At 58.9% G+C, this 18,066-nt stretch overlaps 1 protein-coding gene across 6 annotated transcripts; it reads left to right on the top strand.

Annotated features, from left to right (window-relative positions):
- The first annotated feature begins 2,165 nt into the window (after positions 1 to 2,165).
- On the top strand, positions 2,166 to 17,689 carry SH3GLB2 (SH3 domain containing GRB2 like, endophilin B2). Of its 6 annotated transcripts, none has more exons than XM_081151868.1 (11): positions 2,166 to 2,286; positions 6,496 to 6,637; positions 7,282 to 7,410; positions 10,829 to 10,962; positions 11,230 to 11,322; positions 13,468 to 13,530; positions 15,061 to 15,084; positions 15,565 to 15,654; positions 15,969 to 16,069; positions 16,399 to 16,639; positions 16,945 to 17,689. In XM_081151868.1, the coding sequence occupies exons 1-11, from the start codon at positions 2,224 to 2,226 to the stop codon at positions 17,050 to 17,052; spliced, it is 1,188 nt and encodes a 395-aa protein (XP_081007994.1). In that variant the 5' UTR covers positions 2,166 to 2,223; the 3' UTR covers positions 17,053 to 17,689. The 6 variants fall into 6 exon arrangements, with proteins under 6 accessions (XP_081007994.1, XP_081007993.1, XP_081007996.1 ...); XM_081151867.1 differs by having other exon boundaries at positions 15,969 to 16,093; XM_081151870.1 differs by lacking the exon at positions 13,468 to 13,530.
- The last annotated feature ends 377 nt before the right edge of the window (positions 17,690 to 18,066 follow it).

Here is an 18,066-nt window from a genome sequence, read left to right as displayed (position 1 = left end):
ATAAGACCAGCAATAACAGGCACCTACTGTCTCCCTCTCTCGCCCTTTACTGTGTTTTTCTTCCCAGGACTTGTTACCTGACATGTTATATAGCGGTTTGCCCAAGAGGAGAAGGGCATTGTTTTGTTCATTGCTGCATCCTGTCCCTGGTGCCTAGAACAGTGCCGGGCACGTAATAGGTGCTAACAGACTTCCTCCTGGACCAAACCTGAGTCAGCTCCTCTGAGCCCATTGCTCCACTAGGCTCGACCTTGGGATTCCATCTCCATCCTTGCTAGGGTCCAGTTTTAGCAACAATCCTGCTGAGCCGGTTCAGCAAAAAAAAAAGATCCTCCACCCTTGGTATCTGATCATCCGCTATATTTGATCAAATTCCTCATGGCCTACCTCCGTATCTTATCAACCTGGCCTGCCTTCCACAAGAATCCTGCTCAGCTTGATGTTTTCCTTAGTCATTTTCCATCCACGGCCCCACCCTGCTTCTTGGCTCTATGAATCTCCACTGGACCTTATTGTAGTTGGAGTTGAACCTGATCTGTCTCCCTTACTGCAGACCCCACTGCACTAGTCTCTTGAATAAAGTCTTTACCATCTTTGACAAATATCATGAATAACTTTTTCTTTAACAGTGCTCAGTGTGAGTTACTGAGTGGATGAACACACGTAGCTATACTGATATACGTCCACTGAAAGACGATATGGCTGGGTGCTGGCTAAATGAGTGATATGGTCAGCTGTAAATAAGTCAATGGTCCGTACAGACAGATAGAAATGCATAGCGGACACAGGCATACACAGAGACGCGCACAGAGATGAACTGCAAGTGTGTGAGTCACACGAAGTCGATATGGCTCCGTATTGGTTTTGAGCCTGGGGTGCACATTTAAGTCACCTGGAAGCTTTTCAAAACTCCACCTGCCTTGGGCGCCATCCACACGGAAAGAAAGACTCGGGGGGGCTGGGAGTGGGACCAGGGTCAGGGCTGTGAATAAGCACGTCCTAGGTAACTCAAGGCTCAGCCTGCACAGACAGGCTGGGGTAGGTGATGGGGGCCGGGGTCGGTGTAGGAAGGTAAACAAAGCCAGGCATCCAGGGGACAGGATCAGGCAGGAGAGGTACCGCTCAGGAGCAGAGCTCCCCACTCGGCTAAAAGAGGAAGCCTAGGGGTTGCGAGCAAGGAGAGGTGGAGACAGGTAATCGGCCCCATCCCAAGCCTCCCGGGAGGCTCTCCCGTTGCCCGCCTGGGGGCGCTGCGAGGAGCTAAGTCCAAGGTCAGCGCACGTCCATTCTCCGCTGCTTCCTCCGAGACCTGGCAGAAGGGATGCTCCCCTCGAATCTTCCCTTCCTTCCTTCCTGTCACCCCTCCGCACACCCTCCCCCAACTGTGGGACCTAGAGGGCTGGGGGGGGGGGGGCGGGACGGACAAACAGCCGTTTTCCAAAGGTGGAAGGAAGAACGAGAGCCCAGCCGGCCTGTCTGTCCCCTGGCTCAACTGTCCTTAGTGTCCCCAAGATCAAGGGCAGAGAGGAAGGATGCTGGAGAGGTCTGGGTGCCCGCGGTGGCAGTGAGCGCGCAGAGACCCAGGGCAGCAGAGGCCGCGGGCAGGGAGACAGACCGAGGGCCGGCGGACGGGCGGCCGTGAGCGGACAGAGCGAGACCGAGAGAAGCCCAAGGGCGAGGGGCCGAGAGACCAGCGAGCGAGACACGCCCGCCCGGCGGTCTCAGCGGGCCGCCCCCGCCCCTCCCGGGAAGCTCCGCCCCTAGCCACGCCCCATCCCGTTGGCCCCGCCCACCAGGAGGCCCCGCCCCGATGCTCCACCCGAGCCCCCCTCCTATTGGCCCCGCCCCGAAGGCCCCGCCCCGCCCGGAGGCTCCACCCCGCGCCCCCGTCCTACTGGCCCCGCCCCGGAGGCTCCACCCCTCGCCCCCCGTCCTATTGGCCCCTCCCCGGAGTCCCCGCCCCGCCCGGAGGCTCCACCCCGCACCCTCCCGTCCTATTGGCCCCGCCCCGGAGGCTCCACCCTTCGCCCCCCTGTTGGCCCCGCCCCCCGCGCCCCGCCCTGCGCGCTCGGACTGCTCGGCGGCGGTGGCTGCGCGGCTGCGGGCGGGAGGGCTCGCGGGGGGCGGGCGCACCCGCAGCAGGTGGGCGGGGTGCGGGCGGGCGGCGGCGCGCGGGGGGCGCGGGCTGCGCTGGGCCGGGCGCGGCGGGTCCGGAGGTGCGCCATGGACTTCAACATGAAGAAGCTGGCGTCGGACGCGGGCATCTTCTTCACTCGGGCGGTGCAGGTGAGGCCGTGCGCCCTGGGCCCGCGCGGCCGCTTCGCTTCCCGGGGCCCGGATGTGGGGCGGGCCGGGGCACCCTGCAGCAGGGCCCGGGGAGCGCGGGGGGAGCCCCTGGAGGCCGCTGCCCCGTCCCCGCCGCGCAGACACCCTGGGTCCCCACGTCCCCTGCTCCCGCGCCCCCGGGACGGCGAGCGCTCCGGGCGGCCGGCCACACTGGCCGCACCCTCGGCGTGGCCCCGAGCCGGGCCGGGGACTGAGCCGGGCCTCGGCCTGTGGGCTGCGGGGCAGGCGCCAGTGTCCACCCTTTCGACCGGCCGGGGTACCCCGCTGCCCTGGCCCCTGCCCAGAGCCCGGTGGGGGCCCCGCTGAGGAGGGGAGAGGGCACCGAGCGGTGCCTGCCTCCCTGCCCTTGTCCGGCAGTGACTGGCTCCCGGCAGGCCTCTGGAGGCCTGAGTCCCAGGCCCAAGGACTCATGCATCCCCCACGATCCCTGCTCTGAGCCTCAGCCTCCGCCCCTGTGCAATGGGCTAGTGGTGCTATGATTCCCACAGGTCCCTTTTGCACGGTTGGGCTGTTAGTCCGGAAGGCAGAGGGCCGGGGCAATTTCCTTTCTGCTCCCTGGGAGGCCTGTTTCCTCTTATTTCCCGGGGCCTGGGGGATGGGGAGAGGGTCGGGGTCTGGCTGGGTACCTTAGGCGGCTGTCCAGGCTAGTAATGCTGGGATTGGAACTAGCCCTGTCCGCTGGGAGGCGGAGAGAGAAACTGAGACGGATGATTGTGATGGTTGGAAGACCTGGAATCAGCTGTGGGCGTGGATGCTCCCTCTTGTCACCCTGGGGAAGGGGCTTCACCTCTCTGAGCGTCCGTTTCTCTGTCTGAAAACCGGGATTAGCAGCCCCTCCCTCCCAGGATGGATGCTAGGGCTCCCTGGCACTTTCCACCAGGTGCTCGCCAAAGGTAAGCTCCCCATTGGTGTTACTGTGGCTGAGGTCGCGCTTGTGCAGCATGTGACCTTGGGTGATTCGCTTCTCCTAAAGCCTCCGTGTGCCCGTCTGTCCAGGTGGCCCCACTGTGCCCTCCCGACTTCCCGTCCTCCCAGGGCTTCAGCAGCAGGTTTCAAGTTTGTTGTTTGTTCTCTGGAGGACCCCAGCCCTGGTCTCTGGGAAGCCCATGTGGCCATGTTTACTAGAAAGTAGTGTCCAGTTGAGGATCTGCTGCCCTGGTGGGGATGCCAGGACCCTAGGGCCCCCCAGTCCGCCTGGAAGGTGGGGAATCCTCCCCAGCGCTGGCGATCGTGTTACCTCACATCTGGGAAGACCCTGATCTGGTGTCCCGCTCCTGTGGGGCCCCTGTACCTGACCTGGCCAGGGCCCGCCGAGTCCCGGTGTGGGGAGGCTTGGGCCTTGCTCCGCCTAGTGGGGGCAGAGTGGGAACCTGCACCCGGGCCTCAGCCTCCTGAGTGGAGGAGGGAGCTGGGAGCTTTATAAATAGAGGCTTTCTCTGGCTCTGCACGCCCACCCCCTGCTGCTGCCATCTTGCAGGGAGCAGCCTGGGACTGCAGGCATGAGCTTCTGAAGCACTGGTCCCTTGCCCGAGGCAGGGATGGGGCAGGGGGGGCAGGCCCGAGGAGGGAGGGGCCTGAACTGTGAACTGAGCAGGAGGGGGCACTCGGGACCTGCCCGAGCCCAGTCTGCCCTGGGATAGGAGTCAGCCAGGAGAGATGGGAAGGGGGTGTTTTAGTATCAGCGTACCGGCAGCCCCTCTGTGTGGGTCCTGGGACGTGCTGGGAACACGCTCAGCCGTTCCGTGTAGCAGGGACACCTTTAAGATCCGCACCCCACTCCATCTGGGCTGGGGGAAGGAATCTGGAGGGCAGGACCCCTTTGGCATGGGTGATGCTGGGGTGGCTGCCTAATCCCTGAACTGTGCCTTGAAGTCAGGAGGGGTTTGTGAAGTTGGTCCAGGTGGTGGGAACGACCCAGCCAAGGGCACTGAGGAAGGAAAGCCTAAGGCATGTCAGGCTAAGCTGCCAGGGGCGTGGGAGTGGCCTCTGGAAGTGATAGTACTAATACTACCAGTAGTAGTTAAAGTCATAGTAACAGCAGTGGAAGGAGTGATGATAGTAAAAGCCGGGGGGGGGGGGGGGGGGACGTCGTCAGCATCTGCACAGGCAGCAGGGGACGTGGGGTGGGTGCCCGAGAAGTTGGGGAAGCCGGTAGGACTTTGAACTGGGTGGACATGGGGTGTGAGGACAGGTGGCCATGGAGCTCGGGGGGAAGGGCTGCTGTTAATCTTGGTAGGGCAGGTGCATGTCGCCTAGACCTGGGTGCGTGACTCTTACCACTGGGATAGGGAGGTCCCTAGGTAGTTCCCGAGAGCCAAGGAGCGACCCGAGGGAGGAGGCCTGTTATAAATGACGACCCCAGCTAACGCTCATGAGACCTGTGCCATGTGCCGGCCACAGAGCTGAGCACCGTCCAGATATTCTGAGATACATCCCCCTGTGCCCAGGCGGGGAGCTGAGGCCCGGAGAAGCAACTGCCTCTCTGAGCCTCAGTTTCCTCATCTGGAAAATGGGACTAATGCCCCGTCCTCAAAGGGCTGGGTGAGGTAGGCCTGTTCAGGGCCTGGCTCCAGGAGGCCTTAGTTTGTCGAAGGTGAGGAGGTTGAGGAGCCGGGGGAGGTCAGGGGGACCAGGGGCAGCGGGTCCAGGTGGGGAGCTGCAGGCTATAGCCCTGGCCTGCTCAGCCCTGCAGGGAGAAAGAAACCCAAGCCCCGTTGCATAATTGATGGCTGCCGGGCAGCCTGACTATCAGTGGCTGCCTCCCGCTCCCTGCAGCTCGAGCTGTCTTTGATCTCTGGATAATTTATTGTGCCAAATAGTCCGGGAAGGGCCTCCAGACCCCCTGGGCCATGATGGCCAGGATTCCTGCTCAGTCTGCTCTTTGCTCAGCCTCAATGGCATCATCTGTGAAATGGGAAGCCTGACCTGACTTGCCTTGAAGGGCTGTTAGAGCTGTGGGTGGGCCATCAGTATGAAGCCCTTACTGAGCCCAGGGTCTGGACCCAGAGACGGTTGACAGCACCTGTCGTCATTACCATCCATATTCCTGCAATGTTCATCCTTTTGCTGTTTGGCCGCAACCTTGAGTAGGCTCCTTCCCCTGGCTGGAGACGGCCTTCCTGTCCGTTTGGAAAACAGAGACACTTGTCCTAGGGCCTTTCTAGAGCAGAGGGGCCAGGACTTGGGCTGGTTTCTGGTTGTTCCTAGGTGGCCCCCATGGCTTCTGACAGCTCTAATGGGGGAACAGTGGAACCGTCCCTGCCCTGCCCTGCCCTGGTGTGGGGCTGCCCTGGGTGTGCTCAGAGTTGGCTCTGACGGGCTGGCGGTGTTCCCCATCCAACACACCGGGCGACCGGAGGCCAGCCGTGTGGTCCTCTCCCACGCAGCCCTTCCTTCCCAGCCTCTCCTCCCAGCAGCTCTTAGCAGCAGCGGCACCTTGCACTGAACACCGGCTCCCTGCCAGACTCTGGCCTGTGTCTTACCCACATCTTCCTTCTTCCATGCTCCCCACCCATGAAGGGGATGCTCTTACTTAGTATCCCCACTTGCAGCTCAGGAGACTGATGCCTAGAGAGGCAAAACCACTTGCCCAGAGTCACAGGGCTCATCAGTGGCAGAACAGAGACTTGCCTTGGGTCCCTCTGATCCTGAAACCGCTCACTCCCCTCGCATCCCTTCCCCAGGAGCTCCCAGCCCCCCAACCGAGCCTCCTGGTAACCCCAGAACTTGCTTTGTGCCCTGTTTATCCCGTGAGCGCTTCCCACCAAATTCCTTCCTATAGATTCAGGCCCGAGGGACCCTTTGCAGTGGGTTCCCAAGGGATTCTTTCCCCTTTGAGTTATATGCTAGATTTTGTGCCAATGTGCTTTGGGGGTGGGGAAGGGGGTCTATAGCTTTCATTGGATTTCCAAAAGAAGCCACGATCCCCAAACTCTGGTCCAACCACCTTGTTCCACAGAGGGGCAAACGGAGGCCCAGAGCAGAGTCCTGACTTGGTCAGGGTTGCAGAGCAGGTTGGGACCGAGCTAGTTTCTTGACCTTGGCGCCTGGATTCCAGCTAGTGGGGCGGGGTGGGTGTGGGGGAGTGCAGAGAGCCCTCCCTTCCTCCCTCTGAGTCCTCCCCATCCCCGGACCCTCCTCCCCTGACAGTTCACAGAGGAGAAATTCGGCCAGGCTGAGAAGACTGAGCTCGATGCCCACTTTGAGAACCTTCTGGCCCGGGCGGACAGCACCAAGAACTGGACGGAGAAGATCCTGAGGCAGACGGAGGTGCTCCTGCAGCCCAACCCCAGTGAGTGGCCTGGGGCTGGTCCTGGGGTGAGGGCAGGAAGCTGGTGGCTGAGGCTCACAGGTGGGACTGGCCGGTGGGGGTGGGTGAGATCCTGATTTAGACTTTAGGGGCTTAAGGCTGCTGTGGGGGGTCCCCAGTTAAAGAAAACAACAGGGTCGGTACTGGGCTCTAAGATGCACTCTTGGGGGCAGTGGAAATGTTAAGCTTGGCCCAGATGACTTGAAATGCCTGGAAACTGAAAAGCACTTGGGAGAAGAGGCAGGAAAAACAGCAGCCGGGTCACCTGAGAGAGCGCAGCACGGCCCAGAGGTGGCGGAGGGCCTGCCCAGTCCCACAGCAGCCTGGAGCAAGGACCAAACTGCGGGAGAGCCTGGGGAACGGGTGGGAATGCCGCCACCCCCAGCCCTGGGACCTGCAGCAGGCATCTCGCGTCTCTGAGCTGCTGCAGCTTCCTCCTCTCTAGGGGGAAGGAGTCCTCAGGGCGGCGGATCAGTAGCACGGGTGTGCATCTGCAAGAGAATATTCTGGAAGTCACCAAGCTGCTGTGGGCAGGGCCTGCTCTGGGCCTGTTTCTGTCACCATGGCCTTCACCCTTGGGTGGGACCAGAGGGCGCCGTGAGTGACTTGGCCTCTGTCTCCCCCAGGTGCCCGAGTGGAGGAGTTCCTGTACGAGAAGCTGGACAGGAAGGTGCCCTCGCGGGTCACCAATGGGGAGCTGCTGGCTCAGTACATGGCAGAGGCGGCCAATGAGCTGGGGCCCACCACTCCCTACGGTGAGTCAGGCCCCCAGCCGGTGGACGAGGTGGCCTCTCCCTCTCTAAGTTTCCTCCCTCCCCCCTCAAATGCTGGAGATGAAAACAGAGTGCGAAATGAGGCCTCTCCTGGGCAGCTTGGCTCGTGTGCGGTGTGTAATGGGATCAGAGTGTAGGTCTGTTCTGCAACCTGATTTTTAAACTTGGCATTGCATCCTCGATATCTGTGGATTTTCTACATTTCCTTCTGTTGTTGATTTCTAATCTAATTGCACTCTGGTCAGAGAACGTACTTTGTATGATTTGAATCCTGTTAAACGCATTAAGACTAGTTTATGGCCTAGAGTATGGTCTCGCCTGGAGAATGTTCCGCGTTCACTGGAGAAGATTGCATGTTACGTTGTTGCTGGGTAGAGTGGTGTAGAGATGTCAGTGAGGACAAACGGGTTGATAGTGTTGGTTAAGGCTCCTGAATCCTTGCTGATTTTGTCTTGTTGTCCGATCCATTATTGAGAGTATTGGGTCTCCGACTGTTTCTGTTCAGCTCTCTGCTTCTGTCTTAAATCTGTATATGGCCCTGGCTGGTTTGGCTCAGTAGTTAGAGCGTCAGCCCTCAGACTGAAGGGTCCCGGGGTTCGATTCCAGCCAGGGGTACTTACCTCGGTTGTAGGCTCAATCCCCGGCCCGTGTGTCTCTCTCACATCAGTGTTTCTCTCACTGTCTCTCTTTCTCCCTTCCACTCCCTGAAAAGCAATGGAAAAAATATCCATGAGTGAGGAGCCAAAAAAAAAATCTGTAAATCTGTTGCTAAGTCTGTATGTTTGTATTGTGTATTTTCCTGATGAACTGACTCATTTTTGTAACACATTGCTCTCTGTCTCTAGTAACTTTTTTTTGGGTCTTAATTTTATAGCCACTCTTGTTCTCTTATGGTTACTATTTGCACAGTATACCGTTAGGCCATTTATTAAGTTCAAAGTGTGTCTCTTATATACAGCATATATTTAGATCTTTATTAAAAATACAGTCTAGCCCGGGCGGCATGGCTCAGCAGTTGAGCGTCAACCTAGGATCCAGGAGATCAAGGTTCGATTGCTGGTCAGGACACATGCCTGGGTTGCGGGCTTGATCCCCAGTGGAGGGCGTTGCAGGAAGCAGCTGATCTATGACTCTCTCATCATTGATGTTTCTCTCTCCCTCTCCCTTCCTCTTTCTGAAATCAATAAAAATATATTATTTAAAAAAAAAAATCCAGTCTAGACTTGGGGTGGTGAACACAGTACAGTGTACAGATGATATGTTATAGAATTATGCACCTGAATTGTGTAGAATTGTGAATCAGTGTCACCCCAATAAATGCAATAAAAAGGGGGGGGAAGGGAAAAAAATCCAGTGTGACAATTTTTGCCTTTTGACTGGAGTGTTTAATCCTTTTACATTTAATGTAATTGTTGACGTGGTTGGACTGACACATGCTGTTTTGCTATTGTTTTCTCTAAGTCTCAGATAGTTTTTATTCCTTCTTTACTACCTTCTTTTCTGTTTAGATATTTCCTAACGTAACATTTTAATTTTTGTTGCCTTTGTTTTACTTAAATTTTTTTCTTAATGGTTCTACGTGAATTACGATATGCATTTTAACTAATCAGTCTGCTTCAAAGCTGTACTAACTTAACTTGAGTAAAATATAGGAACTTCGCTCCAGTGTAACTCCTTCCCCTCCCTCTTCTTTTGTGCTGTTATTATCATACATGTTACACCTTCATATCTTATAAGCCCAACAATGCAATTTTAAGATTGTTGTTTTCTGCAGTTGTCTTTTAAATCCGTTAAGAAAAGGAAAAAAACAATCATCTTTTATAGTTGCCTATATAATTACCGTTACAGGTGCTCTTTATTTCTCTGTGTGGATTCAAGTTACCATCTGATGTCACTTCCTTTGGACCTCAAGTATTTCTTCCATGGCAGGTCTGCTGGCTGTGGGTTCTTCCCTTTGTTCATTTGGGGGTGCATTTTGGGTTCACTTTTAGGACAGTTTTGCTGTACGTAGAATTCTGAGATGAGAGTTTTTTCGTCTTACCACTTTGAATGGATCATCCCACTGCTGCGTGGCCTCCACTGTTTCTGAGGAGAAGTCCTTTGTTAATCTTACTGTGGCTCCCTTGTATGTGATGAGTCATTTTTTTTTCTCTTGCTACTTTTGAGACGCCGTGTCTTTGTCTTTCAACAGTTTGACTAAGATGTCTTAGCTGGGGATCTCTTTGTTATCCTGTTTTGGGTTTGTTGAATCTTTTTGGATAAATAGATTCGTGTTTTTCATCAAATTCAGGACATTTTGGGCTATTATTTCTTCAAATGTTTTTTTCCTACCCCCTTTGCTGCTCTTCTTCGGGGACTCCTGTTACTCACTCGGACGCTGGTTGGTCGGGTGGTGTTCTGCAGGTCTCTGAGGCTGTTATTTTCTTTCTGTTCTTCAGGTGAGATCATCTCTATTGATCTATCTTCAGAGTTGCTGATTGTTTTCCTTCTGCCGCTTAAACCTGCTGTTGAGCCCTCCCAGTGAATTTGCTGGATCAGTCATTGTACTTTTCAGTCTAGAATCTTCATTTCTTTTTTATAATTTTACTTTATTTTTTATCTTCATCTGAGGATATTTTTTCCATTGCTTTTCAGAGAGAGTGGGAAGGGAGACAGAGAGAGATACACACATTAACGTGATATTTACCATGAGCTCCTATTTTTACTGACAGAGCAGAGAGACATTTTGGGCCTCTAGGAGTTCGTGTCAGTTTAGAAACAGTGTCCAGTATCCATGAAAAGTCTGATTATTTCCCTTTATTCAAAGTACAGTCACCCTGGTAAATGGGCTCCTGGAAGATTCCTGGCAGGTCTGTAGCTTGTTTCTACCTGCTTCCAACCTCCAGTGAGCCGTGACGGGGGCCTTTCCTCACTGTTTCCCCAGAGATCACTGCTGTTGTTTGTTTGTTTTCCCTTCTTTAATGGAACCCATAGCCTTTTCGTGAAAGGGCCGAAAAGGCTGATGCCCTAACCACTGATCAACCGGGCCAGGGCAAGATCACTGTTTTTGACGGCATTCGTCAGTTTCTGGAGTCCAGACGTGGTTGTTTTTGACCACTCCTCCAGTGTTGTTGCTGCTCTTGGGGAGAGGATTTGTTGAGCTCCTTTCTCTGTCATCCCAGAAATCTGCCCCCCCCCTTTTAACGGCAGCGTAATGTTCCACTTCCTGAATGTCCCGCTATTTATTTGTCAGTCCTCGGTTGATGGATGTGCAGATTGCGCCATGTTTTCCCAGGCCAGCCATTCTGCACAGAGCATCCCTGTGGTTGCCCCTTCAGCGTGTCTCTGTGCTCCCGCTCCTTCCGGGGTCAGAGCAGCCTCCACCTGACCCTCTGTCCTCCTTACCTGTGACTGTTCTCAGGGAAGACACTGATCAAGGTGGCAGAAGCCGAAAAGCACCTGGGAGCCGCAGAGCGGGATTTCATTCACGCAGCCTCCATCAACTTCCTCACGCCCCTGCGCAACTTCCTGGAGGGGGACTGGAAGACGATCTCGGTGAGGCGCCTGCAACTACTCTGCCTCCTCCTAGCCATGGCAGCCCTTCCCCAGAGCCACTGAGCAAGGCTCTCCTCCCGCGCTGGGAACCCAGTACTCCCGGGGTCTCCCCAGATGTGGCTCTTGGGGACTGAGTTACTCAGATTGGATGACCTTCCTTCTTTGGGCCTCAGTGTCCCTGTCTTGAGCAGAGAGTCCCATAGGCCAGTCCTGCCATGTCCCAGGGTGGCCCAGCGTCTCACTGTTCCCTGTTCCCCACCCCTGCAGAAGGAGCGGCGGCTCCTCCAAAACCGGCGTCTAGACCTGGATGCCTGCAAAGCACGACTGAAGAAGGCCAAGGCTGCAGAAGCCAAGGCCGCGGTAGGTGTCCCTGCCTGCCGCCCGCCCCGGCTCTGGGTGGAGCCAAGGGGGTGCTGAAGGGGCCTGGTTTCGGCAAGACCTCTCTCCCTTGTCCGTGCCTGGAGAGGCCAGGCTGGGGGTGCTGGTCTGGGCTGGCCACTTCAGGTCACACCTCTATGCCCCTGACCCCCAGGGAACCCTGACAGCCCAGAGCTCTGGGTTCCAGGGCTGACATTTATGGGGTGGGCCGACCAGCAGTGCCCCGACCTGGGCTCAGGGCACCCTACAGTCTCCCCAGACAGACACAGTTGGAGTTTCTCGCATGCCCTCGCCCGCCCTTCCTGGATGCTCAGCTCTGTTCCCAGCTCTGCCAGGGCATGGCTCCCCCTTACTAATTCCCACACCTGCCGCTCCAGCGCTGGTCCCAAGGCACCCTTGCTCAGGTCCCCCCATGATGGTGTGGAGAGCCCCGGAGCTAAACTGCCTGCTTGCTCAGGAGCATGTCTGAGGGGCCCTTGCAGGTAGCCCAAAGCAACTGGATAGGGGCTCCCCCTTCACTCCTGCTCACTGAGGCTTGCTCAGCCTGGGTGGGCCAATGGGATGCAGCGCCGGACAGTTTGATCAGGGCCAGGCCAGGGTTCGGAGAACTGGGCTCGAGGGTGAGCACACTCCAGGAATGCCAGGCCGCTCATGGGTGGAGGGGCCTAAAGGCCACCTCACACCCTGAGGAGGGAACCCCAGGTCCAGGGCATGCCAGGCTCTTGGCTGAGCAGGCCAAGCCCAGCCCAAACACCCCGCAGCTGCCCATGAGAGTTCTCCCCCGTGCGTTCCCCTCACAGTGGCCACCTGGGGCCATGGAGCTGGGCCTGCACTGCCTCTGGGTGTGTGGGGGCCAGATGGGAGGCAGGGGCTCAGCCACTGGAGTCTTGTTTGGGTTGGGTAGGATGACCTAGGGCTATTGGGATGACCTTACTAAGTCACCTGGACAGGACAGTCTCCCTGTCACTCAGGGCTGGACAACCTCTCTGGGATAACTTGGCCAAAACAAGCTCTTCCTCCATCAGCCAGGCCAGGGGAGCCCGCCCTTAGTCACTGGAGGGGCACAACCTCCTTTCCAGTTGGTTGGCCGAACACCCTCAAGCCTCGGGGATAGTCCAGGTTACCCTGTCTGGAGCTGGGACCTGGGCAGCCCAGGTGCGGGTTCCCAGAGGACTCAAGCCTGCAGTTTGCTCCCCCGTCTCCACCCTTCTAGACACACACACAGATCAGGACACCTTCCAGAGGGCAGGTGGTGCCTGCCCGCCTGCCCGCCTGCCTAGCGCCCCTCCCACTGGGGCCGGGGGCCTGCTCCTGCCTGCGCTGCGGACGCACTAACTCTTTGTTTTTGTTCCTTTCCATTCTGCTTTGGGTAACTTGGCTCAGTGTGAGGGAGAAGTGAGTATACCTGTGCCCCTTGCCGTGCTGCTTCTGGTTTGCCCACCTGGCCCGGGGCCCTCAGCGCCGTGGCTGGCCCGGGGTACATCCTCGGGGCCTTTTGCAAGCAGCTGATCTCCCCAGCAGAGCCTCTGCCATGAGTAGCCTCTGTTTTGGGGGGACACCAGGCATTGGAGCCTGTGAGTCAGCTTTTTGCAAATGTTGAAAGCCCGTCACTCTGTCCGTCCACACATCCATCCATCTGTCCACCTTGGTTGTGGGGGAGGGTCCTGGTCCTCACTGCAGGAGCCAGAGATGTGTGCAGAGATCCCGGGATGGAGAAAGCTGTGGGGGGAGAGGCGGGGTTTGTTCAGAAGATTGGGTCTAACGGGGGCATCTCAGTGAGACTGGGGTCCGGGGAGCAGTGGGCCTGACCCTTGGGCCCAGGGTGGATGCAGTCTGTGGCTTTCCCAGAGACAAGGGCTGTGACAGCAGCCACAGGCTCTCTCTGTCGCATCTGCTTTCCTGGCCTCCCACTTGGTCTTTGTCCTGCTCTCCGGGTCTCTACGCCCGCCTGCTCTCCAGGTGCTGGGTGTGGGAAGAGGGTCCGTGTTGTATTTGTCTGTAGCCTCCTGTCCCTGGGGCCAGGGGCTCCTAGTGCTGCTCTGTGGGGAGCTCTGGGGCAGCCTCCAGGCCCCAGCCCAGTCCCAGCCCACCGTGACCCCCTTCCCCCATGAACTCTGTTCCCACTAGACGGTGCCTGACTTTCAGGAGACTAGACCTCGTAATTATATTCTCTCAGCCAGCGCCTCTGCGGTAAGCGCCCCCACCCCACCCCGGCCTCCCCTGACCCCTAACACCCTGGGGTCTGCTGCACACCAGATTGGAGCCAGAGGCTAAGGCAGGGGCACTTGCCCATCCCTGGTCCCTGTGCCCTGTCACCGTGTGGCTGGCCTCGCTTCTCCCTGCAAAATGCTGGAGGTGGAGACTGGACCAGCTGCACTGAACTGTGTGGTAAACTTCAGACGGCAGCTGTCCCATCTCCAGTGGACCTGAGAGTCTGCTCACCCCCAAACGTGACTCTGTCCCTGCCCCCCACCCCCATTCACCGTCCCTGACTGCACGGCCTGCCAGGAATTCACAGACCCGTAAAGACAGGTGACAGGGACTTTTTAGCACATCTGCTGGGTGTCATGGGGGTGAGGAGGCCTTGAGAGCAGCAGGGCGAGTGGAAGGAGCAGCCTGGGTCTGGGAATGGGGTGTGTCCGAGAAGGCCTGACGCTGGGGGGGGCGGGGTCAGAAGACTGTATCTTTTTCCTCCAGCCCTATTGAGACACTTGGCATTGACTGTTCAGTTTGGGAAACAGGCCAATCACACATTTCCCATCATGCCTGTCACCACCGCTGTGCCTTCTGCCTCCCCTCTCCTTCCGTTGCCCCGGGGGTGGCCTCCTCCCACAGACCCTCTGGCTCCTCCTCACCTGTCAGGAGCGTGCTGCCCTGGGTATTTGTGCAGTCATTCGGTGGCCAGGCCATCGTCCCTCCGGGGAGTCAACCACAGTTTAGTCCCCGGGGCCTTGCTGTTGGGCGCCCTGCGTCGGTACACGTGGAGGTGGCTTCCCGTGCTGTGGACCCCTAACCGGCCTGTGGGACATCTCTGCCCACGGGGCTGGCCTTGCCTTACTTTCCGCCTTCCAGGTCATATTGTCTCAGGGTGGCATTCCCGCAGTGGGGGAGAGGACTGGGTCTCCATGCCTTGGGGGGGGGGTCTTCCTTCTTTAGACTCTGGATCACACTTCCTGCCCCCTTCCTGGGCCGAGTGCGAGGAGAAATGTCCTGGAGGGTGGGGGCTGCCCAGTTTTCTTCTTTGCTGTTGAGCCCATGTAACTCGTGCCCGAGGCTGCCTTCCTCTGCTGAGGGACAGAAAGGTCCAGTGACTGACCCAGGGTCGCACAGTCCTGCCTCCCAGCCCAGCTGCCTTAGCCCATGTGGGGGGTGCGGGGGTGGGAGGTGCTCCGTCTCCCTTGAGGCCCCAGTCAGTCCCTGGGGGCTTACACGATAGGAGAAACCAAGCAGGGTTTTCCAGCTGGCTGTGCCCCCTCCCCGCATGTGGCATGTTGGACTGGGCTGTGACGGTGCCCCCCCCCCTTCCAGGCCCCAGCCCAGCCTCAGCTCTGGGTGAGGTTGGGGGAGGGAGCTGGGGAGGGTATGGGTGGGCAGAGGTTGGGGTCTCGAGCTGGGGCAGGGCACGGGCTCTGGGGTTCAGCTGTCCTCCCCTGCCTGCCTCCCCTGCTGACCGGTGCCCCCTCCCTCCCCTGCTGACCGGCCCCGTTGTGGTCTCCGCAGCTCTGGAATGATGAGGTTGACAAGGTGAGCGGGGGGGGGGGCTGCGGGGCTCGGGGGCGCGGCTTGAAGGGTCGGGGGTGGGATCCAGGCACATGGCTGCTGCAGGGTTCAGGCCTGTGTCTTTGCTTCTAGTTCTGGGCCTGCCCTGCCTCCCCCCTGGGGCTGCTGTGTGGGGGGGGTTGTCATTTTCCCTTTGTGGGGACACCACCTCCACAGTGGGCCCCAGAGGTGATTGTGGGTGGGGTTTTCCCGATGGGTGGTGGTAGCCAGGTGGGTCTGGGCAGGGCTATACCTCCTGGGGGGAGGGGGGCAGGGGACAGGGCTCCAGGCCTGAAGCCCTGGGTGGGAAGTGTCCCCTGCCACTCAGCTGTCCGAATCCCCAGGGGGAACGGGCCTGTGCAGGGGAGTGGAGGAACAGGCCACTCCTTGGGGGCCTCTGTGCTGGAGGTGATGGAGGGAAGCTGGGGATGACTGTTCCTCTCTGTCTCATCCCACTCCTCCCAGTCCGAGCAGGAGCTCCGAGTGGCCCAGACCGAGTTTGACCGGCAGGCAGAGGTGACCCGTCTCCTGCTGGAGGGGATCAGCAGCACTCACGTGAGTCCTGTTCCCACTTCCTCCATTGTCCACGGTCTTCTCTTCTCGCATGTCCCCACTAAACAGCGAGGCATGAATGAACCTGGGTCTCGGAGGCAGGGGGAAGCCTAGTGCTCGGGCTGGTGGTCCCGGAGAGGGGAATCAGCCTTGAGAGAGCAAGTCCCGAAGGGTGGGAACTCTCCTCGTCGAGGAGCAGGAGGTTGGGGCAGAAGCCTCCAGAATGCTGGGCTGGGGTCTGGCGGGAGACAGGGTAGGAGTGGGTACTTCATCCTGAGAGGCCTCCGGTCCGTCATTACTGGGCCCCTTCCCCACAGGTGAACCACCTTCGCTGCCTGCACGAGTTTGTCGAGTCTCAGACAACCTACTATGCGCAGTGCTACCGCCACATGCTGGACTTGCAGAAGCAGCTGGGCAGGTGCCCACTGGGGTCCCTTCCGCTGTGCCCAATGAGCCCAGGAAATCTCAGGCCCACGGGGCAGGGTGGGGGCTGTCTGCTGAGGCCCTGCCTGAGCCCTCGCTGGTGACACTGAGGGCTGTGCAAGGGGGGTGGGAGGTGGCAGGGATGGGCCCCGGGGCGTCTCACTTTCTCTCGCTTCACTTTCCCTTTCATGCTGCCAGCTCCCAGGGAGCCATGTGAGTATCGGGGTCTCCTCCCCTGCGGTGGGCCCAGCTAGTGTTCTGGGGGAACGTGGGACAGGATATGGTTCCCGGCTACTGAGATGTGCCCCCTCCTCTCCTCTCCAGATTTCCAGGCACCTTCGTGGGCACCACAGAGCCCGCCTCCCCGCCCCTCAGCAGCACCTCACCCACCACCACCGCGGCCACCATGCCCGTGGAGCCCTCCGTGGCTGGCCTGGCCCCCCCAGGGGAGGCTGCGCTCTGCCTGGAGGAGGTGGCTCCACCCGCCAGCGGAACCCGCAAGGCCCGGGTTCTCTACGACTACGAGGCCGCTGACAGCAGCGAGCTGGCCCTGCTGGCTGACGAGGTGGGTCTGGGCGCCATGAGGGTGGTGGGAGAGGGCTGGCCCAGGGGCACCAGGGCTGGGACTGGGAGCACGGGGCTGCAGACCCCACCACTGTCTTCGTCTCTGAGGGCCCTGGGAGCAGAGCTAAGACCAGGGGGTTACTCCGGGCAACTCCAGCTCTGGGGAGGCTGGTGAGGAGGTGAACGCCCACCTCTGGAGGTGTAGGTGCCGGGCATCACGGGAATCACGACTCTGTCCCCATTTAGTCCTGGGCCAGTTCCGCCCTAGCCAGCCGGGTGTGACTTCCCTCTCTGCCGTCCCCTCAGCTCATCACTGTCTACAGCCTGCCTGGCATGGACCCCGACTGGCTCATTGGCGAGAGAGGCAACAAGAAGGGCAAGGTCCCGGTCACCTACCTAGAACTGCTCAGCTAAGGACCCCCAGGCCCCTGCCTGTTCCGGCCTGGGCAGGAGAGGATGGTGCAGCCCTGCCATTTGTCTTGTCTGTTGGTGACCTAGCTGCTCAGGGTGGGGAGACTAACCCCTTCCTGCCCTGCCCCTGGTCGTCAGCTGTGAGGGGCCCCAGAGGCTGAATGTTCCCAGCCCCTCCCCTAGTCCTGCTTCTGACCTGGTTCTGGAGTCCCCATCCTGCCTGCGTCCCCTGAGCACCCCAGTCCTCCTGGCTCCTCTAAGGAGGGGGAGCTGGCTGCGGCCGCACTCAGCACCTCAGCCTGGGGGAGGTGAGGGCCTGAGGAAGCCCTGGGGCTCACCCTTGGCAAAAGAACACCTGCCTTTTAGTTGCCAAAAGCAGCGAAGCGGGAAGGCAGGCCCCGGGGACTGGGCGCCGTCCCCTCCGGATGGACTGGAACAGAGGGGAGCCTGGCCGGAGGCAGGGCTGGGCCATGGAGCAGCATCTCCCCGGTGCTACCCTCCCCTCATACCCCGGAGCTCAAGCCAAGTATGGTGGCTGCAGCCCGCACCTCTCCACACTCACTTTTTAACTGATCTTTTTACTCTGCCTGTCTGCTTTGCTCTCTAGCCATGATGAATAAACGCTCTCCGTGTGCATGTCGCCTGGGCTCCTGTCTGGGGTCCTGGACCTCGCGGGCTGGCCCTGGGATGGGAGGGAAGACTTCACAGTTGCACCATTCCTCCTCTTGGGTGGGGCGTGACGTACAGAATGCTGTTGGCGCCCCTCCCGGAAGTACCGGGGCAGAGGGAAGGGAAAGCTCTAGGGCACCGCTCCCAGCACTGCCTCCCCCAGGGCCTGCTGCTCAGATGGGAGTGAGCATAGCTCCTGTCCCCAAAGCTGCAGGTCAGACATTTTATTCCCAAGAACTTTCCTAAAGTTGGGCAGAGGGCTGTGGACTGTAAAAGCTGATGGTTTAAGCTCCAGCAATGGGTAGGTGCCAGCGCCCCCTGTGGGCCCAGCACTGAGCCACGTGTTCT

This window comes from Miniopterus schreibersii (assembly GCF_964146895.1).
Source record: "Miniopterus schreibersii genome assembly, chromosome: 11".
NCBI lineage: Eukaryota > Metazoa > Chordata > Mammalia > Chiroptera > Miniopteridae > Miniopterus > Miniopterus schreibersii.
The sequence above is the reverse complement of the archived record's forward strand: the minus strand, read 5'-3'. Positions and strand labels throughout refer to the sequence as shown.